At 43.6% G+C, this 24037-nt stretch overlaps 1 protein-coding gene across 1 annotated transcript in view; it reads left to right on the top strand.

The window, feature by feature from the left end:
• SUCLG2 (succinate-CoA ligase GDP-forming subunit beta) overlaps positions 1 to 21758 on the top strand; it is a 216116-nt gene extending 194358 nt beyond the window's left edge. Inside the window, exons 10-11 of the mRNA XM_083426277.1 lie at positions 5202 to 5322; positions 20087 to 21758. Of these exons, the coding sequence (XP_083282403.1) occupies positions 5202 to 5322; positions 20087 to 20202 (237 nt within the window). The 3' untranslated portion in view covers positions 20203 to 21758. The remainder of the gene's footprint in view (positions 1 to 5201; positions 5323 to 20086) is intronic.
• Positions 21759 to 24037: the final 2279 nt, after the last annotated feature.

Here is a 24037-nt window from a genome sequence, read left to right as displayed (position 1 = left end):
GGCTATAAAATTTTGTCTAAGCTCTGCATAAGAAGGGCAAGTCAAGAGAATGTGTTCGGTGGACTCAACCACACCCATGGCACAATGACAGGTTCTCTGGGCGTATGGTACTCCCCTATACCTTCCCCACAATATCGCAGAGTCGAGGACATTTAATCTAGCCGCTGTAAAAAGTCTGCGATATTCCACATAGTGGATTTCTGCAAGGTAGGGAGCTGGTATGGTCCGATAAATCTGGTCCCCTAGGAACATCCCTGGTTTTACCTGGGCTATGTCCTCTTGCCTGGCAATGTCACACAGTCTCCGGGAAATCACAGCTCTAGCTTGATTATACGTCATAGACTCAAAGTAAAGGTGAGACAATCCGCAGGATTGAACCTCATTAATGACCTCCTTTTCCCACGATGATTGGAAATCGTCCCTCAATATCAAGGGGGCAATACCCACTGGATTAAAACAAAGCTTTAGCCATAGCCAGAGTTTCGTCTTCAAGGCCACGTACCGTAGAGCTTGCCAGCCGACCTCTAATCTCATAACCGCACCCGCTACCGAGGGGGGAATCCTAAGGATGGCTCTAAGGAATCGCGTCTGAATAGAATCCAGTTTCAAAAAATCCCTACGGGAGCCTAAAGAGATGCCCACCAAAAGAAGGGGGAGGACTTTCATTTGAAAGAGTCTCAGAGCTATCTTCACTGAATGAGCCTGATTCTTAGCATATAGAGATCTAATCTGGATGGCTGCTTTAGATGCATTAGTTGTTATATAGTCTCTATGGGCCAGAAAAGACCTATTTGACCGTATTACTTGTCCCAGATATTTAAAGCAGTTAACCTGCTCTAGGGGGATCCCGTTCATCGACCATCGATGGATTCTCGGTCGGGCAGAGAAGACCATGATCTTGGTCTTAGCATAGTTGGGTTGGAGCTCATGCTGGTCACAGTATTCATGTAGAGCTTGCAACATTCTCCTCAGTCCAATAGGGGATCTGGCAAGAAGTGCGGCATCATCCGCATACAGAAGAACATTCAGAGATCGGCCTGCTAATTTGGGGGGGTGGAATGCATCATTGGCCATGTGAGTCACCAGTGAATTAATGTAAAAGTTAAACAATGCTGGGGCCAATAAACAACCCTGTCTTACCCCTCTAGTGGTGGTAACGGGGTTGGAGACTAGGCCTTTATTGTCAAGCCTGATTCTCAGAAAGGTGTTTGTATGGAGACTGATAATCAGATGAAGGAGACGACGATCGATCTTTGTAGCGGCCAGTTTTGACCATAGCTGCTTTCTAGAGATTCGATCAAATGCCTGCTTAAGGTCAATAAAAGCCACATGAAGAACCTTTGGGGCTTTGCCGGCATACTTTTCCGCCAGGTGATTCAAGGTTAATATTTGGTCTATGGTAGATCTTCCAGGGCGAAAACCCGCCTGTTCATCGGCAATAATATTGTCATCCTCCATCCATTTTGATAGTTTGTTTAGCAGGTATCCCGAGTAAATCTTCCCAATAACATTTAGCAAGCTGATTGGCCTAAAGTTGCTCGGCTCTGTACGTGGGCCTTTCTTATGTATTAATACAATCAACGCAGAGCTCCAGCTTGAGGGAAATTTTGCTGTTTTGTTTATATGCGTATAAAGTGCTGCTAAAAGTGGGGTCCACCAATCTTTATTTGCTTTGATGGCATCAATGGATATAAGGTCGTCACCGGGGGCCTTGCCTGCTTTAAATCGATCTATGAGAGTTTCAACTTCAGGGCATGTAACTGGGTCCCAATCGGGCAGTGCTTCCTGCTCCACCGTGTCTCCGCAGGCATCATGGGCTGCATACAGATCGGCAAAGTATCTTTCCCAAGTGTCCGCTGAGATGTGGGGTTCTATTCTTGCAAGCGGCCTACCCAGGTATCTAGAGATTAACTGCCAAAAGGGGGCTGGATTTCTATTCTCTGCAGCTATCAAGAGGTTGTTCCAATTGTTTCTTTCTGCCTCGAGCTTCTTTTCCTTTAATAGGGCTTTGTAACTTCTCCTGAGGGTGATAAGGCGGTTATTTGGCATGGGGTCATTTGATGCTCTGTATGCCAGCCATTCATTGTACAGAAGATTCTTGAAGTTTTTGCATTCCTCATCAAACCATTTTTTGTGGAAAAACTGTTTACCGCGCTTTGTGGGGGGCCGAGCTAGTGTTGGTTTTAGAAGTTCTACTAAATCATTATATATTGGTAGAGGCTCATCCGCCTGCATAAGGGAAGCCCTTTTTATTTGGAGCTGATCAGACCAGAGAAGTTCGTTCAACTGCTGGGCCGAGTTGGAGGTCCATTTAAGGGCTGTAGGTCTTATCTCCAGATGATCATTTGATAGGTGCACAAAGGAGTGCCTATCAAGTTCGTCAGCCAGAGTCAAGGAAATTTCTAGAGGGAAGTGATCACTCTCCAATCTTGTAGCCACCTTAAAGCTGGATATTTTAGGGGTAAGGTCGGGAGATATCCATACAAAATCAATAGTGGATGCACGTGAACCCGACCAATAGGTGAATTCAGCAGGGTAGTCAGAGCTGACTGCCCCATTTAGCAGAAGGAAATTGAGGGCCAGCAAGGTTTGCCTGCATTTAAAACCTGCGTAAGTGGCTATGTTATCTTTGAATTTCCTTGGTAAAAGGTCTGTAGTCATAAGAGGTGAAGAAGGACACTTGTTAAATTTAGAGAATAAGATTTGGTCAGTATGTGACAGGCGTCCATTAAAATCTCCCGCCAACAAAAAAGTGGCTTCTGGGTATTTGTCGAAAAGCATTTCCAATGTCACTTGGATTTCCTGCCATCTCAAATCAACCAAATTTCTCTTATGAATTGGACATAAGTAGATGTTGATCACTACTATCGTTTCCTCTGCTGTTTGCAACTTTATAACCAACATAAGTGACGACTGGATGTCGATTTTTTCGGCCTGAAGATTTATGGCTAGGGAAACAAAAGTAGCCAGGCCTCCTTGCGGTCTACCATGTGATAACGGATTCTGCGTGGCATTCAGGTAGAAGCCCTTGTATCCTGATAGATAGAAGTCCTCACAGGCCCATGACTCTTGGAATAGAAGGATGTGGCTGCCATTTATATAGGCAACAAATGATGGGTCTGTCAGTTTGGATTTAATACCAGCCACATTCCATGATAGTAGTGTAAGAGGCCGCTTTGTGATTCCCTCAAGTCATGATTTCTCTTGCGTGGTTAATCCTGAAGAGTCCAAATGGGGGTGCACACTACGTGAAGGGGCAGTAGGGTGAAAAAAAGCAGTGATTTTTGATTGTTTGCGTTTCAGGTTCAAGTTATCACATGGCACAGGAACAGCCAGTGGCTGGGGCAAATTTGTAGATCGCTGTAAGAGAAAATCTTGATGCGAGGGGGTGTTACTAACCGACAAGTCCATAGACTCGTCGTTTGCCATATGCTCTATAATTACAGGAGTCGTGCCTTGAGGATCGAGGCTTGTTGATGGGAAAGCACTATGTAAGACAGAAGAAAGACATCCTTTTCGGTTAAATATCCTTTTCGGTTAATATGATTAACGAGCAAAAGGTTCACATAATTGGAGATTTGCTTTGAAAGCTTATCTTCCTGAATCCCCCATCTAACAACTGGATGAAATCTCCCACATTATAATTATAGTGCTAACACCTCAAAAGAATTGAAGAGGAATAAGCATTTTTTAAAAGGGGGGGGGGAGTTTACAAAATAGAGCCATTGCAGGGGATATCGCCGCTGCTCACTAATCGTGGCATACATTATCCAGCAGCTGTCCATGACACTTGCGCCATCTCATTCCACAAAGCAATCACAATAAGCAGTAGATGGCAAAACCTTTGGGAAAGTTTTGCATTTTTGCAGGTGTTATATACTATGTTTCTAACTGCTGGATATGCAAATCTCCCAGTAACAGGAGTGTGACCTATAGGTGCATATTCTGCAACAAACGAGAAAATTATGCAGATTACCAAAACGGATGGCACTGAAGGCCTCTTAAGAACCTATTTATACAGGGCAATCAAAAGTCAGAAGGTCTGGCTGAGTCACTAATCACCATTCTCAAAGCTCAGCCTATATGCTATATGTTCGGTCCATTACCTTATGCATTTTCATCACACGTTTACTGATGTTTGTCAATATTACCACAATTTTATTCGTGGAAAATTACATCTGAAATTATCTGGCTTTCCCACAGCTACTCATCTGAACCCAGAACTCAAACATTTCAAGGCTTTGTAAAACCAAGAACCCAGACCTTTCACATCAAGAGTATGCCAGCTGGTCCCTAATAATCTGAAAGATTTTCTTCGATTTTAAGTCTGGCGACAAAAGCCAGTTAAGTTCTCTGATACTCAAATATGAGCTTCTGGAGCTCATAAAGATCTCCTTAAAGAAAAGGCAAGCTTTTCCAGCTCAGATTTTAATCCAAGCTAGAAAAGAATTCTTGGCTTGCCTGCCCAATTCTCAATATCCCTCCCCGCTTCCCTTCCAATTAGAGATGCCAGACCAGTCCTTAAAAGCCACACTCAGAAAAAACGTCAGTTGCTTGTTAAAGCTTGCCTCTCAATTGGACCTGAAGAATAATCACTGCCTTCCCCTATTCAGTGTAACAGAGCTGTGTCACTGCTTTACATTCCTTTGAGCAGGGGTGGCTAACGTATGTCCCCTGCAGTGGTTGTTGTTGGACTACAAATCCCATCAGTCCCAGCCAAAATGGCCAGTAGCCAGGGATAATGGAATTTGTAGTCCAGCAACATCTGGAGGGACATACATTCTCCATCCCTGCTATAGGGAAAGAGAAGAGGAAGTGATCTCTCTTTTTTCCCCAAAAGCAAAAGTGGCTTTTGAGAACTGTAGTTTTTGCCAGGGCCACTTTGGCGGCAAATAGGACAAAGGGTGAAGATAACTTCTGAAGTCTTATTGGCTCGGAAAATAAGCTTCTGACTTTTGAGAAAGCAGCCGAACTTCTATATAAACCTGTCCAATTTAGACTGCGGGGAGTCTGCATAATATTGAGAAATCTACATTAACTTTTCCAGCACACTATATGTTGAATCTCACAGGCTTCCACTGTCTCAGGTCATATCCATCCACTTCTAGTAGTAGCTGCATCTACTGCTACTGCCTTGTGCCTCCATTTTAAAAGGCACATGTTTTAACAAATCTGACAGCATGTTTCTTTTTCTCCCCCAGGTTGAAGCAATTCTGGTCAATATTTTTGGTGGGATTGTCAACTGTGCCATTATAGCCAACGGCATCACCAAAGCCTGCCGAGAGCTTGAACTGAAAGTGCCTCTAGTGGTCAGACTTGAAGGTAAGTTTGAAATCTACAACATTCCTTTGCATCCGTTGACCTTTTTTATTATTATTAGGGTTGCACACCTACCACACATTCAGTTCTGACTCCAATTCAGTGGTTCAGAAAGGAGCAACATTCAGAAACTTCAGGGTCTCGGTTTGATTCAGATGAAAAGAAACTTCACACTTCCCCCATTCACTATGGCCCATAACTGTTTGACAGAAGTGGATAAAATTTGCAAGCGTATTAGCCCTTCTGAGTGGATAAATTTTGACAAATTACTGAAAATTCTATCCAGATTTTTGTGTGTGTGCTGGGTGCCTTTGAAACGAGATTTCTCTCTCTCTCTCTCTCTCTCTCTCTCTCACACACACACACACACACACGGAACAGTACATAACTTGTTTAATTTGTCCTTAGAGAGCATTCTAGATGTGGGTGAGAAATGTAAGAAGAGTCCTGTTGCATCAGTCAAAAACCCTGTCTAGTCCAGCAACCTATTCTCACAGTGGCCAACCATATGCCTATGGGAAGCTCACAAGCAAGACCAAAGTGCAATACCCCTTTTCCCCACTTGTGATTCCCAGCAAATGGCATTCAGGGCTCTGTCCTCTGGCTAACAGCACCTCTGACAGTGGAGGTAGAGCGCAGCCATCATAACTTTTAGCCATTGATAGCCTTATCCTTCATTCATTTGTCTAATCTTCTTTTAAAGCCATCTTGGTGGCCATCTCTACAACTTGTGAAAAAGGTCCTTGGTGTCTTCCAGAACATCCCTTTCATTGAGGAAAGATGTCCCACATTTAAAGATCTCCGATGTTTTACTCTTTCTATACTTCATTTTTATTTTGGGGTTTTTGGATCACTGGAAGCAGCGTTTTGTTACAATCTGCATCTTAACAGCACTATACTTGTAGGCCAAAATCGTGTGACACAAAACATCCACCCGCAAGTTTCGTAATCATTGGCTGAGATGCATGTAGATTTAGTTTCTTTAATCTTCCCTTGTAGCTGATCCTCCATCGCAGACCCTTAATCGTATTATCTGCTCTTCTTTGAACTTCCCAACGCGTGGAACGAGACTAAAATTAATTAAAATTAATAATTCCTTATTTTTTTATGGGGAGACGAGTCCACAGATACAATAAAATACAGCTTCATAAGATCATGAAGAGGGACCTAGTGTGGTTTGTGTTTTCCATTTGGCACATTCCCCCCTAACCGAAGGTTCATGATTATTCCCATAAATCTTTACAGATTGGTGCCCTGGACTTTAAAGACTATTTGCCCACATGCAATGTATTACAAATGTCTGGATGAGTAAAGTTTTAATCAGTCAGATCTGTCTTGATTTAGCTGGATTTTCTGGACAAATCTTTGTTCCCAGCTATATAATAATTACCAGCTGTTTTACCAGTGGATAAAGAAAGGATTATTCTCCCGTTTGAAAATGGTAACTTTATAATTACATGTATTTTCTTCTTGATAAAAGAGAGGAGAGAGAGAGAATGAATTTTCCAGCAGAAAAGCCTTTTTTTTTTTTTTTTTTTTTTTTTAGGAGCCAGGTTGACTTGAAGAACTGTGTATTTTGCATTTTAACTTGAAGTAGTCGTTTGTGCTGGGAAAGAGCAGCTCCCCGTTAGCAATTTTTTGTTAACAGGATTTTCATAGCAAATAGTTAAAAGTATTGGATTAAAGCCAGACATGTACTCCTCATACAAAGTATAGACATAATTGCAAAATAATACAGGATTTTTCCTCAGTCATGATGCTCTGGGTTGTATCCAACTTAAGTTCTACACAGAGTAGACCCATTGAAATTAATGAGCCTAAGTTAACCATATCCATTAACTTCAGTGAGTCTACCCTGGGTAGGACTGGCATTGGATACAACCCACTGTTACCAGCTTTCTGTACGTCTCTGTCTCCAGGCTGTGGTTCCATACTTGTGTAAACACACACCACACACAAAATTCCTATATCTTCATTCGTTTTAGTGGAAGGGGTAGTTCTGATTGCAGGTGTACTTTTATGCAGGGACACACCTTTTCCCTCGTATTAAATGAATAGGAAATCTCCTCAATACACCACTGAATGAATAAACAAACCACAATCTCTTTCTCTTTAGTTATTCTGTGTCCAGGGCAGCTGTTTACCAACTCCATCTGGTACGCAGGCTGAGACCCTACCTGCACACAAACTGTCTCGCCAGAGTGGTGCATGCTGTAGTTATCTCTCGCTTGGACTACTGCAATGCACTCTATGTGGGACTACCTTTGAAGGTGACCTGGAAACTACAACTAATCCAGAATGCGGCAGCTAGACTGGTGACCGGGAGTGGCCGCCAAGACCACATAACACTGGTCTTAAAAGATCTACATTGGCTCTCAGTACGTTTCCGAGCACAATTCAAAGTGTTGGTGCTGACCTTTAAAGCCCTAAATGGCCTTGATCCAGTATACCTGAAGGAGCATCTCCACCCCCATCATTCTGCCCGGACACTGAGGACCAGCTCCAAGGGCCTTCTGGCGGTTCCCTCACTGCGAGAAGCCAAGTTACAGGGAACCAAGCAGAGGGCCTTCTTGGTAGTGGCGCCCATCCTGTGGAGCACCCTCTTATCAGATGTCAAAGAGAAAAACAATACCAGACTTTTAGAAGACATCTGAAGGCAGCCCTGCTTAGGGAAGCTTTTAATGTTTAATAGACTATTGTATTTTAATATTTTCTTGGAAGCCGCCCAGAATGGCTGGGGAAACCCAGCCAGATGGGCAGGGTATAAATAATAAATTGTTGTTGTTATTGTTGTTGTTGTTGTTGTTAGGGACCAATTCACATAAACTCAGTGCATGTGGCACACCAGGATCATTGTCATCCCACCTCCATTTCTGCCTCACTTACACCATGCATTGGTGTAACATATGCAGATGATAAACGTCCGCCTATTACAGTATGTAGATACCAGATTCCTGCAGAAGCCACTACAAAGCAGTTAAAATTTGACATCTGACAAACGCAGATGTTCAGCTCCAGAATAAATGGTTGAATCAAGCATGGTGAAAATGCCTTTGAGCATGTTTCCCTGCTGTTCCACCTCAAAATTTTGTTATTGATTTAAGACAGGCTTCCTCAACCTCGACCCTCCAGATGTTTTTGGCCTACAACTCCCATAATCCCTAGCCTACAACTCCCATAATCCCTAGCCTACAACTCCCATAATCCCTAGCCTACAACTCCCATAATCCCTAGCTAGCAGGACCAGTGGTCAGGGATGATGGGAATTGTAGTCTCAAAACATCTGGAGGGCCAAGGTTGAGGAAGCCTGATTTAAGAGGCACCTTTTTGAGTAATCCATGCTTAATAGTGAAGGCATACCTTTTGGACTCAAATACATGCTGCAAAAGATGGAGCGTAGCATCCAAGTAGGGGAGCTCTAGTGAAAACAAGCCGGGGGACATTACTAACTGTCCCACCACATCAAGCAAGGCATAGATTTGTATGTGGCTTCGTGCAGCCAGATATAGAGATGACGAATCCCAAGACTAATTACTAGGCAAGCAGCTGTGCTACTCTTTAGCCCTGTTTAGGTGTTCAGCGCACAGCACGAGGCGTAGTGAGGAATCAAGCCCCATCGCACCTCCCTGCCTAGCCCGCCCAGGCAAAGACAAACATGTGAGTTGGGGAGCCTGTTGTGCTTACAGAGGTTCCTTGCACAATTTAGGATCTCGAAGGGGAGGGTTCCTGAATCACTTGGGGATCCACCACAAGTACAGCCAGAGCCCTGCTGCAGACACTTCCCCGCCCAGTACATGGAGGGTAGCAGGGCTATGTTGTTGTGGGCATCCATCTATCAATGGAGGAGTGTGAAGTCAAACCGTTGGAAGGTTGCAGCGCCTGTTGCGGCTGTAGAGACCGATGCTGTTTTGTTTCAGCTGGGGCAAATGAAGGCATCTGGTTGCGCTGGATGCGTCATGGTATTTCTTCTCTCTCTGCTCCTCCCAGCAGTCATTCCTCCTGTGGTCACTGCTATGGATACCGTACTTTTCCATGTATTGGACGAGGTTTCCTCCCAAAAAGATCATGTTCAGAAATGGGAGGGTGTCGTATTATACATGGCCAGTGCATGGTTGGTCTGCGATGTCTTTGGTGGCTGTGACAAGTTCTGGCGTCTATTTGCTTTTACCATGGTAACAGGGCTGGCGTTTTCTGTTCTTTTGGCGGGGAAGGAACAGTTGATAGGCGGCTTTTGTGGAGCATGGGTGGCAGCGCTGCTCAGACAGGTGAGCAATTTTCGGCAATAGGTAAAGGGACCTCTGACCGTTAGGTGCAGTCGTGACCGACTCTGGGGTTGCGGCGCACATCTCGCTTTATTGGCCAAGGGAGCCGGCGTACAGCTTCTGGGTCATGTGGCCAGCATGACGAAGCCGCTTCTGGCGAACCAGAGCAGCACACGGAAATGCTGTTTACCTTCCCGCCAGAGTGGTACCTATTTATCTACTTGCACTTTGACATGCTTTCGAATTAGGTTTGCATAGCGGAACCTAAGTGTATATAGATCTGCACTGCCGATCTTGTGCTTCTCCCCCAGTTTTTGTATAATTGTTTTACTCTGTGCAGCATCTTGCATGAAAATTTGACATGTTTTTCTCTCTTTTTTTAATCTCTCCATGGATCTGCAATAAATGTTTGGGAACCTATTCTTATAATTCAGGACACTTATCTGAAACTTGAGAAATGAAAATTCACAGACAAGTATGCATCTGAAAGTAACTTTACTGTGCTTTCTAAAAGTAAAAATAATAAATAAAAATAATAATTAAATAAATAATATGGAAAACAGATGTATATTTGTCAGGCCATCGGTGACCCAAATTTGTTTGGTGCCCAGCTCCTTAGCATATTTAATAAAACGGTTCATCATTTTGCCCCACTTTGCAAGAGTTAAAATTTGAGGGAAATCTTCCCTATTATCTGGTGTGACTGGAGTAAGGCAGTATAAATCTCTCTTCAAATCCCATGCCTTTTCTCTGTCAAACTTGCTTTCGTGCAAGCAAAGTGCAGATTATTTTGATAGCTTTGCGTTGGAAACCTGTTTACAGTTCTCTAACACCATCCAGTGGCAGGAGGTTAATGCTGGTTTAGTTTAGAGGGAGAAGCTTCTCCCCCCCCCCCCAAAAAAAAAGCCTGCCTCCTGAGCTTTCTAGGTTTCAAATGTTTTAGTCTTTGCTTTACTTTCTGGTGATATTCTCATTCATGTCTCAAAATAAGCAAGGTTTATCAAATTCCCATGCTTTGTGGCAGGAACAGGGTACAAACAATTGGTCGCTTCCACCCGTTTTAGTTCATGGAAGGCTTTTAGCTTCTGTTTCTTGACAACCTGGAAATGTCTCCTCTGTGCATAGTTAATTTTGCTCATAGTCTATCTATTGCCTGTACATCATTTACCTGTTTCCTTTCATTTCCGCAAGACAGTTTAATTCAAGTGTTTGCTTTGTGCGACTGATATTGTATGAACTATTCACACCCGTTTATATTCCTCGTGAGAACACCCAACTTTGTCCATTTTACTTTTTTTGCATGGAAACTTTTACTCACATCAATTCTGTTTACTGTCCTTTGTAGAGCTGCATGTAACTTTTGAGTAAAAAATAATAATAATGAAAACCAAAACACCAGAGAGGAGATTTTAAAAAAATAAAATGGTTCGGATAAAACAAACAGCTGATTATTCCTTGCCATTAGTGAGAATCTTTACTACTTTCCCTTTTCACTCATTTTTAATGGCAACAACAACAACAACAACAACAACAACAATAATAATAAAATTATTTATACCCCGCCCTGCTCATAGTAAATTTTATTTATACCCCGCCCTGCTCAGGGCAGCTAACAACAAATTTTAAACACTTAATTGTAATACAACATAGAAGTAGCATAAAATATAGTATAAAAGCATGAATAACAATAAAATTCAAAGTTCAAAAATCAATTTGGGGAAAATCCATCCAATAAGTATTAGCTAGTCACCGGGGCTAGCTGGCTGAATTAGCCCTACGAGGAGGCCAGGGGAAAATTAGCTGTGAGGTCTCAGAGCGGGTAATCTTCATAAAAGTGGAGGGGGAGGGAAGGGAAGGGAAGGGAAATAAAAGATCAGGCTGAATTCAAATTTACGGCCAGGCGGAATAGCTCTGTCTTACAGGCCCTGCAGAAGGAGGTTAAATTCTGAAGGGCCCTAGTCTCATGGGACAGAGCATTCCACCAGGTTGGAGCCATCACTGAAAAGGCCCTGGCCCTGGTGAAGGATAGTCTGACTTCGTTAGGGCCCGGGACCTCTAAACTATGGTTATTCATGGACCTTAAGGTCCTCTGCAGGGCATACCAGAAGAGGCGGTCCCATAAATACGAGGGCCCTAAGCCACAAAGGGCTTTAAAGGTCAAAACCAGCACCTTGAACCTGGCCCTATACTACACCGGGAGCCAGTGCAACTGGTAAAGCACTGGGTGAATATGCTCCCATGGCAGGGACTCCGTGATAAGCCTTGCTGCAGCATTTATAGAAATCTAAATGTTTTCTGAAGAAGCCTCATGGCCCAAGTTCTAATACTTTACACTACTGCACCTAATCACACTGCTAGTTTTGTGTCGTCATGAATTTCAGCTCCAGTGAATATCCCTTCTGCTTCCTGTTGAGATACTATCTCTATTGCCCTCCTTGCCTGCTCTGTAGATGCAGAACTTCCAAGAGTATCGCCTGCACTAGGAGAGCACTATTGAAGTCACTGTGCATTTTGCAAATGATTTCTGCATACAGCTAGAACAAGACATACAAAGAGCCCTGCTAGTTTAGCACTCTGATCTCACAGTGGTCAACCAGATCCCCATGGGGAAAGACATGTATAATCATTCCTGTTCCAAAGAAAGAAGGGCAAGGGAATCACAGAATTGTAGAGTCGGAAGGGGCCACAAAGGACATCTAGTCCAGCCCCCTGCAATGCAGGAATCTTTCGCTCAGAGTGGGGCACAAACCCCTGACTCTGCGATTAAGAGTCTCATGCTGGACTGACTGAGCCATTTGGGCATGAGTTTGCTGTCCCTTGGCAACTTTTGAGATATACTTGCATGCCTTGGTCAGAACTGTCATTTAGCCAACTAAGTAGTTGGATAACACAACAGAACTCCCCTCCCTTTATTTCTCCTGCATGCCCCCTGTCCCGCACTCAGATCTGCAAGTGGGGTGGGTGCAAGTGGTTTTCCATTGCACAATGCCATTTTGCTCATGCAGTGACTTAGTTGGATACAAGACCGGGTGTCTCTTGCCCTGTTCATATTGCTCTCCCACATGTTTTAGAAATATCTCATCTATGTAGCAGAAATAATCCTTTATGGTTAACAGCTAAGGGGTGTCATTAGAAGAAAGCTGCTAGTATAATTAGCTTTCTTTTAGGAGGATCTCATTAACATTCCCTTAAGCATTTTGATGTGGCAAAATGAACAAGGAATTTGGTTTAGGGAAGGCTGTCGAGTAAGGAGGGAGCAGGGCACTAGTATGGTTTTAGATGTCCTGGCTTGATGTTTCATGATGTTTCAAAAGTGCCAAGCCTGTAATACACCAGTGTGACAACCTCAGAGTGATCTCTCAGTGACATTTCCCTGAAGACAGCTCCAGCAACCATCTGCAGCCATGCACCTCAGTTTTGAGGCCTGCTAGCATCAGCAAATAATTGCTCAAGGTGGAATGTGCTGACTGCCACAGTGGTACCTCAGGTTAAGAACTTAATTCATTTTGGAGGTCTGTTCTTAACCAGAAACTGTTCTTAACTTGAGGTACCACTTTAGCTAATGGGGCCTCCCACTGCTGCCATGCCGCCACCGCACAATTTCTGTTCTCATCCTGAAGCAAAATTCTTAACCCGAGGTACTATTTTTGGGTTAGCGGAGTCTGTAACCTGATGCATCTGTATCCTGAGGTACCAATGTATTTTAGCACAACACCACTACATGTCATAAGACAAACCCAGGGCTATCAGAACCTTAAAACGATGGGTTCAAATTAGAAGAAGGAAGATTTTGACTAAGTGTTAGGGGAAACTGATTGGGAAAGCTATTTAGCAACTGAACAGGTTGCCTCAGAAGGTGATAGGCTCTTTTATTAGACGTTTATTGGCAGAGGCTTCCCTGCCAGGGAAGCTGTATTTCCTACTTTGATAGGGGGTTGGACAATTTGGCTTTTGAGATGCTTTCTAACTCTGATCTGTGATACTCCAGTTTTTCAACAATTTCATTTCCAAACTTGCTTCAATATTTTGGTGGAATGCGGGAGGACATTTCACAGAGTACGTTGGATGTATTTGCGGAATCTTTTTCTCTCGGAGCATATTGTTCATTCCCCAAAAGGAGCAGGGGAGTTTCATGAATCGCAACTGCTGTTGCCTCTGCAATTTTCAGTATTCCGAGTACTCAAACATGAAAAGTTAGAGAAATTAGTGTACCGGAAACCTAAAAGCTACTCGTTTGTGGCTCTTTTGCAGAAGTCAACCACTTTACCTAGTGAATGAAAAGTTCACCTAAGATTTTACGTGAACTGAATACACCGAAAGTCAGTATACTGCAGGAGGGATTCTGTATTGTTGATACAAAAGTTGGCAAAGGGGATATCAAGAGCAGGAAAATAAAATCTTAAAATCCCTCTATGGAAGTATAAAAAGAATTTGGCACACACACCCAGATTAAAATGATCTTGATGCAATTTGGAAGCTTAAATTGGTTCAGCATCTTATCCCGTTTAAAAATTCCCCATTCTCGTCCTGAAGTGACCTGATTAGAATTTATCTTCACATTCTGTGGAAACGTCCTGGCATATTCATGAGCATAAGCAGTAGTCTCCAGAATGACTAACATCCTTCTGCTCTCATTTAGGATTATCTCCGATTAAAAGGGCTGAAGCAGCACAAATTGTTAAATATTGAGATGACATTAATTACATTCTAGTGGCAAAGGAAGAGGGAGTTAAGGTCAAAACTGTGTTTGTCTTTTGGAAGCTGCATTGGGACTGCATTATGTGTGCAGAAAGAAAACAGGGCAGAAGGAAGCTCTGAGCACTGCCAAGTGATAGTTTTTCAGAGATTGCCAATTATCAACAAAAAGTGGCCCAGATAAGCTCTTCTTTGGAAGAAGTTTCTGTGACCTTATTTCTGTGTTTTTCAGCACACTTGGTGCATAATCAAAGTAAAACTTATTGTAAGGTTTTTATGTATACCTCTGCAGATCGCCGGCACTGCGTGCCAAAGTTCACTTTCCCTTTAAAATGTTGCATCAGAAGTCCCTTTTAACTAGAGCTGGCCTGAAGTCGCCTGATTGCATTTTAAGACTCCACAGGGCCTCACTACACATTCAAGAGTTTTGTTCAAGCTGGAGCTATCCCCGTCTTTTAAATGTCAGATAAGTCAATTCATAACTCTTGAGTGTTTTGTAGCAATTAATCATAAGGATAATTCCCTGCTCATGCACAGTCCCAAATGGCCGCCTCCTGAGCTTGCATACTCCCTCTCAGCCTCTCCTCCTGAGGAGAAATTCAGAAGCTTTCCTCTTCCCTTACCCATGGTTTATCTTGCCACCAGGTGCAACAAACCGTGGTTAACAGTAACTCTGGTTAGTTTCAAACATGTCATTTTGAAACACTGTTCATGAAAACTGGCTTCTTTAAACAAACCATAGTTGTTATTAACCACAATTTTCAGTTTGGGCAGCATGGGAAGCAGTCACATGGGAAGAAAGGGTGAGCGGAGCATGCAGTCCTCAATGAGAGGGCAGGCTTGTGCACATTGTGCTAAACTATTTAAAAATCGTGATGGGGAACCTGTGGTCTTCCAGTGGTTTTTTGCACAATGGTGCCCATCATCTCTTCTCATTGGTCATGCTGTCCGAGGCTGATGGAAGTTAAAGTTCAACAATGATGCAAACATTGTGATATTTGATTGAATATTAGATATAGATAGATATAGATATAGATGATATAGATATAGATTCTGCACTAACTGTCCCAATATCAATTGCCTTTAGATAGAATGTATTAGCCTTGGTTTTTGTGTGCCTGCATTTTGTAACCTCCGTGCTTTCTTCCTATGCTGTGTGAACATTGCCTAGCCTTCTAGACCTATCTGACCCTAGAAAAGGAAATGATTATTGTCAAAGAGGTATGTGTTGAGTTCGCATCTGGAAGGCAACGGGTCATTCAGCCCTGGTTTAAGCATTCAGCAAGACAGAAGAGCACAGCAGTGAAATCAGCTGAATTATACAGATAGACCCTGGCTTTGTTCTCTGATGACTTAGTTGGAATTTCTGCCAGGTAGAGACAATCCATGGCTACTGTATGATAGGAGGTTCCTCTGCTCCATCCCGTTTTTGAAAAAAATATGCTGACTCCACATTCACCAGTTTGACGCTAAGGGATTGTTTTTTCAGTTTCCCTCCGTGCATCACAATCAAGCAGTTTTGATGGGAGGTAAATGAGTTGAATCAAGATAATCTTTTCATGGGTATATTCAGTGCAAAGGTGCATTTAGTACATTACTATAACAAGAAGTATTGCAAGTTTGGCGATACTTTGAACAAAGAAACAGGCTAAACCTATCACGGTGGGTGGTAAATGACTAATGTAAGTGGTCTTCAGTGGTTTTGTTACTTACAGTTCGAAGCTGAGTAAACACTATTGAACTGGCCTTCCTGCAATTGAGATGGAGAGATTTTACCTGCTGTTGGGACTGTGAAACCATTGGCTCTTAAACTTAAAGATCGATGTTCTCGCTCACATGCAATTTGAGGAAAAGATTTTGCAAGAATTTTTCCATCCGCCACAATTAAGATAATTCTGCAGCTCTCTGGTTAGTGGTGATTTAAGCCACCTACTAATATTCCTGGTATGTGAAACTCATTTCATCCAATTGAAATGTAGTTACTTAATGAACGGGCATAAGCCTCTGCTTATTTTGTGTTCAAGTGTAGAAATTGAAGACCCACAGAGAATTGAACTTCTTGAGCATCCGCTCTGAATAAAAATAAGTCTCTCAACCAGCCTTCCCCCAACATGATGCCCCCCGCAGATATTCTGTACTACTTCATCTCTAACCATTGACCATGCTGACAGTTTGACTCCAGTTACCATCAGCCCTATCCAGCAGGGATGATGGGACTTGTGGTCCATCAGCATCTGGAAGATCACATTCCCCATCTCTAGTATAAATGCATAGTAGTAGACCAGCTCCTGTAGGACATGGGCATTTGAATAATACTTCATTGGTGCATATTTATTGAGCCGCTTTGATGCTTGTTGCACTTGTTGCATAAGACTTAGCCAGCCAGCCCTACTTAACTAGAAGAGCTGCCGATCACTGGTAGACCATTCAGAAGGTCCCTGGTCCAACCTCTGGCATGTCCAGGAATGGCTGGAAAATGTCCCCGGTCCAAAACCCTGGAGAGCCTCTTCCAATCAATGCAGACAATGGACTTGTCTAAAACAGCTCTGTATGTTCCTGCCTTCCTGACTTACATGGGGGAAATATATCTGTTCCACGTTATACAGCCAGACACTGATCCCCTTCCCGTTGATTTATTGCCACGCTTTACTGCTCCAGGAATGAAACATAAAGGTGACTGTCCTCTTTCTAGCTTTAGTCCCAACATAGACGTGTGGATATTTTACCCAAGGCCCAAATGAGGTCTCCACTCCCAGGATGGTTCCGAGACGGCACTTGTCATTTTTGTATTGATCTTCCTTATTGACATTCAGTGCCTGTGCTTATTAAAGCCTCCAGAGCTTGGGGGAGGCGGGGGGAGCACCTGTCTCAATTTCTGACAGACCTTTTTGTCTTGCGCATTGCCCTTTCTGCTACCCCGTGAAAGGTGCCATCATTGTCAGGAGATGCCCAAAGCGCATAGGAGGCTTTTGGGAAAGCTGGAATTTGTATGATCACTCTGCCAGAACATTTCAACTGCGCCTATCTTTTTTCCAGCATTAATGAGCAAAGAGCTACAGGATGTGAGCAGCAATCAGTCATCTCTTTTAATTAATCTCCTCTCATTTAGCTATGCATGTGCCTTTTATAGGAGCTTGACAGAGTGTAACGCACACTTCCCTGAAATGTCTCTCTTAATTTATGGCATTTTTTTTTCAAAGGGGAAGCAGTGCTGCTGTTGACTGAACATGAAGTGTGCATCAGCTAATGCGGCTCTTACTATTCCATCCTGTGCATATTTACTCAGAACTAAGTCCCACTGTTAAAGGGACGCGGGTGGCGCTGTGGGTAAAAGCCTCAGCTCCTAGGGCTTGCCGATCGAAAGGTCGGCGGTTCGAATCCCAGCGGCGGGGTGCGCTCCCGTCGTTCGGTCCCAGCGCCTGCCAACCTAGCAGTTCGAAAGCACCTCCGGGTGCAAGTAGATAAATAGGGACCGCTTACTAGCGGGACGGTAAACGGCGTTTCCGTGTGTGGCTCTGGCTCGCCAGAGCAGCAATGTCACGCTGGCCACGTGACCCGGAAGTGTCTCCGGACAGCGCTGGCCCCCGGCTTCTTGAGTGAGATGGGCGCACAACCCTAGAGCCTGTCAAGACTGGCCTGTACGGGCAGGGGTACCTTTACCTTTACCTAAGTCCCACTGTCTGTTAAATTAAGCTTACGTCCAGGTAAATGTGCACAGGATTGCAACCTTAGGCTCAAAAGTGTGTTCTGTTGTTCCAAGGAACATGCACTGCATTGCAGCAACCTTAATCTAAATCAGTGTAGGGGAAAATTAGCCCTCCATATGTTGCTGGACTGTGACTCCCAACGTCTCTGCTCATTGACCATGCTTGCTAGGGGTGATGGGAGTAGTAGCTTAGCAATGTCTAAAGGGCCCAAAGTTCCCTGCCCCTAACCTAAACAATTTACTGCTGAGCACATATTGGCCTGTTTTGAAAATACAGCAGGAGGACCTTTTACTCAGCAGTAGAACATATACTTTGCATGCCAAAGGTCCAAGGTTCAATCTTTGGCATCTCCAATCAAAAAAGTTCTACGAGAACTTAGAAAACTTGTTGTTGTTTAGTCGGGTCCGACTCTTCGTGACCCCATGAACCACAGCATGCTAGGCACTCCTGTCTTCCACTGCCTCCCGCAGTTTAGTCATGTTGGTAGCTTCGAGAACACTGTCCAACCATCTTGTCCTCTGTCGTCCCTTCTCCTTGTGCCCTCCATCTTTCCCAACATCAGGGTCTTTTCCAGGGAGTCTTCTCTTCTCATGAGGTGGCCAAAGTATTGGAGCCTCAGCTTCACGATCTGTCCTTCCAATGAGCACTCAGGGCTGATTTCCTTAAGAATGGATACGTTTGATCTTCTTGCCGTCCATGGGACTCTCAAGAGTCTCCTCCAGCACCATAATTCAAAAGCATCAATTCTTCGGCGATCAGCCTTCTTTATGGTCCAGCTCTCACTTCCATACATCACTACTGGGGAAACCATAGCTTTAACTGTACAGACCTTTATTGGCAAGGTGATATCTCTGCTTTTTAAGATGTTGTCTAGATTTGTCATTGCTTTTCTCCCAAGAAGCAGGCGTCTTTTAATTTCATGACTGCTGTCACCATCTGCAGTGATCATGGAGCCCAAGAAAGTATAATCTCTCACTGCCTCCATTTCTTCCCCTTCTATTTGCCAGGAGGTGATGGGCCCAGTGGCCATGATCTTCGTTTTTTTGATGTTGAGCTTCAGACCATATTTTGCGCTCTCCTCTTTCACCCTCATTAAAAGGTTCTTTAATTCCTCCTCACTTTCTGCCATCAAGGTTGTGTCATCTGCATATCTGAGGTTGTTGATATTTCTTCCAGCAATCTTAATTCCGGCTAGGGATTCATCCAGCCCAGCCTTTCACATGATGAATTCTGCATATAAGTTAAATAAGCAGGGAGACAATATACAGCCTTGTCGTACTCCTTTCCCAATTTTGAACCAATCAGTTGTTCCATATCCAGTTCTAACTGTAGCTTCTTGTCCCACATAGAGATTTCTCAGGAGACAGATGAGGTGATCAGGCACTCCCATTTCTTTAAGAACTTGCCATAGTTTGCTGTGGTCGACATAGTCAAAGGCTTTTGCATAGTCAATGAAGCAGAAGTAGATGTTTTTCTGGAACTCTCTAGCTTTTCCCATAATCCAGCACACGTTTGCAATTTGGTCTCTGGTTCCTCTGCCTCTTGGAAATCCAGCTACCAAATCAGGCCATTGGAAATTCCAGCTAAACATCAGGAAAAACTTTCTGACAGTACGAACTGTTCAATAGTCTCCCTCAGGAGGTTGTGGACTCTCCTTCCTTGAAGGTTTTTAAGTGGAGCTTGGATGGCCATCTGCTGTGGATGCTTTAGCTGAGTTTCCTGCATTGCAAGAGGTTGGACTAGATAACTCCTGGGATCCCTTCCAGCTCTATGATTCCATTATTCTACCCCACGCTCAGTATTGTATACACTGGCCGGGACTCTCCAAGTTTCAGAAGATTGTCCTTGAAGCTGTATTTCTGTGGCTCTTGAAGCCTTAACAGACCCCGTCTTTGTGTTTTGAGATTATCTGTGCAGTCATGAATACTGGAAACCTGCTGAGTTGTTGTTGTTGGGGTGTGTGTGTGTGTGTGTGGTGATTTCACATCAAAATGTTCATTAGGTGTAAAATAGGATCTCCATTCGCTCTCCTTCTTCTGGACCTGCGAAATCTAGAAGGCAAAAACTGGAAGTTAACTTTTCCCCTCCTCTTTCTCCCACCAGGGACAAATGTTCATGAAGCCAAGCGCATTCTGACTGAAAGTGGGCTCCCAATCACCGCCGCAAGTGACCTTGAAGATGCTGCCAAGAAGGCAGTGGCCAGTGTGACGAAGAAATAGAAGACACTTCCAGCAAAGGACTTTATATAACATACAACATTCCCCAAGTTGTCTCAAATGCATATCTTTTAACCAGCCAGGAGTAAAACTCTATTTGGTCAGCCTAACCTATCCATAATAAAGTATGAGGTTTTTTTGGTGTATAAAAAACAAAAATTGCTTGGAACTTCACACAGAGCTCCTGTTGTTCAGTGATATTTCACAATGGTCCGTGAGTACAGTATGATGAGTAACCACTATCTATTTCCACTCTGGTTTCTTCCTCATATAATATGCCATTGTTAGTGACTTGTAATTTTTGTAAGGTGTTTTGGTACATCTTTAATGTCCTGGAGGAATAGTAGAGAATGGTTTGGTCTTTATTGGTCATCATGGCCAGGATCCAAGGAAGCACACAATGGGAATTTTGTTTCTCAAAAATAGCAGCCTTCCAACTTTTGAAAGTGTCACAAATGCCATTTGTGATAAGACTTGCCAATTGAATTTTTAAAAGACAAAAAAAAAAAAGACTCCAAATTGGGTATGCCCAAAAGCCTTCAGGGTGTAAGATACAGCTTTCTGAATCTTGGCCATTTTTTTTTAAAAAAAGCTTTTCCAACTAGGGCTAGAGAAATGGTTACATTTATATTATGTCATTTGAGCCAAAATAACAGGAATTGGATTTTTCACTTAGAAGATGTGTACCTGTTTCACACATGCCTTAAAATTAAATGTTTGTGCTTTGATATCCACTGTATACCTCACATCAGAAGAAAACTCAAAAATGTAGCTGTGTGAAAGCATACTGATATATCATATCATGAATGAATGAGTTTCTTGTGTGAATACTTAAGCAGTGAAGGACGAATGCAATGCATAGTGCCATGTTATTTTGATAACTGTGTGTCCACTTAATACTGACTGTGACCTTCCTAAATCAATGTGCATTGTTGCTGGAGAATCGACATAGTGTGCTGAAGATCTTTTTGTGGGGGGGATGACATTTCTTCAAACATTTATACTGTTATCCCACTGAGATTAGTCAAACCTGCCTAGTAGGAGCTGTCAGGGAACCTGCCGTCATTAAAAAGAATGTGAAAAAATATATAAACCATAATGAGAATTATTAGGGCATAATCTGGCTTGAGATAAGAACTTTCCAGTTCTGTTAATTGCGAAGAAGGTATTAATCATGTGCTTCATTTTCATTTTGCAATAAATTGAACTTTCAAGTACTTAACGTTGGCTTTATCGTGCCTTTGATTTGTGGAAATTATGTATGCAAAAAAGGTGCAGAAGCTGTTGAACTGATTCAATAACGATTATGCTTATTTCACAATGGAAAGATTTGTTTTTTAAAAAGAACAACAACTGGAATGTTCACTGTTGAAATCTACTTTGTTTTTGGTGCTGGTAATTCACACGAGTTCTACAATAAGGAAACAGAAGTATACGCCGCATTGTCTAACTAACTTAAACCACAAATGCATGTGCTGAACGTTTTTGTTTAATGTTCAGGAAAGACTATTGAAACTAATTTAAGTGAAAATTATCTAATAAATTTTTCATTGTTAATATCTCATTAGTTCCAATTAATGCTGTGGGTTTGTTTTTTTTTATACAAGATTCTCATGAAGTCGTAGGCAAACTGCCAATTCCAAAGCTGTGTTGGACCCAAACTAGCAAGATGGGTGGAAATCTCTATTTTCTCTCCCCCCACCACCACCACTGTGAAATCTGATGCTCCCCTGGGACACACTCCCAGACACCACAGAATTGCACCATTAATGTTAGATCACACATTTTTCTCACAACCAGAAGGTCCTAGCCTCTGCATATAGGGCTGGAAAAGCCGTTCTGACGTCTGGCTGGATGACATGGACTGGGGGGATACAAAAGAGTGATGGAACCAGGAAACCCCCAAGGGAAGAAGGCTCAGAGCCAGGGAATTGGTGGTGGGACGGTGATGAGTGGTCAGAGGAAGAAAGAGCAGACTGGGAGGAGGTGGTGTTGGAAGCTGAAGAGGTAGCAGGGTTTAGTGAACAGGAAGAGGCTGTGGCAGAGATCAGTTCAGACTCTGAGGCTGGAGAGGAGGGCAGCCAGGAGACGGAGTGGAGACAGGCTGCTCCGGGGAGTTTCCCCCTTGGTCTCCTAGAACTAACAAAGAAACGAAATGAGAGAGCAGAGGATGGTTGTGCACAGACACAGCATGAGACGGCATGGGAAAGACCCTGGAGAGGAGGACTCCAGGTGGACACTGGGAAGGCGGCGACCTTCAGTCCTCGCAACTGCTTCATTGGGGCAAGACCTGGGAAGAGTTGCTAAGAACACTAGGCCTGAGCCGTGGCTTGTTCCTTTGAATAAAGATTTAACTGCAGGTGATCGATGGTTTTTGTTGCTGACCTATGCCTGACTCCAACCCTGAGACCCAGTGTGGTGTAGTGGTTAAGAGCGGTGGACTCGTAATCTGGGGAACCGGGTTCGCGTCTCCGCTCCTCCACATGCAGCTGCTGGGTGACCTTGGGCATGTCACACTTCTCTGAAGTCTCTCAGCCCCACTCACCTCCCAGAGTGTTTGTTGTGGGGCAGGAAGGGGAAAGGAGACTCCTTTGAGACTCCTTCAGGTAGTGATAAAGCGGGATATCAAATCCAAACTCCTCCTCCTCCTCCTCCTCTTCTTCTTCTTCTTCTTCTTCTGCCATGTGTTCTGACTCAGTATAAGGCAGCTTCCAGTCCTTCTTCATTTCCCCCCAACATTAATTTATACCGCAGTCTCATTCCAACAGAGCTTCTTAGTGAGTGCACTTCTGATCACAGTCTTGGACAACAAGGATTCCCTTTAAAATTGCAAATGCATAGCAGCCCTGTTACCTTAACTGGTTTTCTAGTCCTGGACCAATGCCCTGATGCAGGATGTATTATCTGCATAGCTAAAAAGTGTACCTGCCATTAATAGCTCGCTTGACTCTGTTGGACTATAGCCAGTTTGTTCCTCCAGATTTTACAGGGGGGAGGGGGGAGTGGAGCCAACGTTTTCCCCTAGGGCAGATGTACAGGAACGGTGTCGGAAAGTAGTCTGATAATCTGACACTAAATTCCTATTGAAATCAAGACTAATTTGTTCTGAAAACTAATGGGGCCAGTCGGTGACAGAAGTAGGTTACTCTGCGAATGAGCTGCTGTTGAGGGAGATGACATGATGGGAGTTTGAGGCAGACCTTTTTACATTTTGTAAACTGACGCTTCTGGAAAAAAGCAGCTCATGGCGAGGCAGGCTGACAGTGACAAAGCATCTGTAAACACTTCTGGGACGGCAAGGCTCGGAGGACTATCCACGTTAAGACAGACTTCCTCCCCCAAATTCCACAAGCAGGAGAAAGAGATGTGATCTTCCCAGCATAGTCATGGCCGACCTGGTTCCCTCCAGATGTTTTGGAGCATAACTCCCATCAGTTGCAACCAGCACAGTTATGCTGACTGAGGCTAATGGGAGTTATGGTCCAAAGCATCCGGAGGGAACCAGGATGACAACAGATCTTCTGTTTTAATGGACACAACGAGTGTTGGCCAATACAACCAAACCAGCCGGTTTTGGATACTTCTAAGACTCTTCACTGTTTCCATGTGGCAATACATGATCAAGGAGTTGGACAGAAGGCAGGGCCAAAGGACACAGGAGCACACCAGGGTTTAGGAAAACCTTGTTGCTTAACAGGAAGTCTCCCTGTCCTGATTGGATGGACAATCCAGGCTCTGAAGAGACAAAGCTTCCTTGGGAGCTGCTACAGCATGCAGTTCAAGGACTCACCACATGGGGCAGCCACGCATGAAGGGTCCCAATCCAAGCTCTGGCAGC

This window comes from Podarcis tiliguerta (assembly GCF_965153285.1).
Source record: "Podarcis tiliguerta genome assembly, chromosome: 2".
NCBI lineage: Eukaryota > Metazoa > Chordata > Lepidosauria > Squamata > Lacertidae > Podarcis > Podarcis tiliguerta.
Note: the sequence above shows the minus strand (reverse complement) of the source record. Positions and strands in the feature narration are given on the sequence as shown.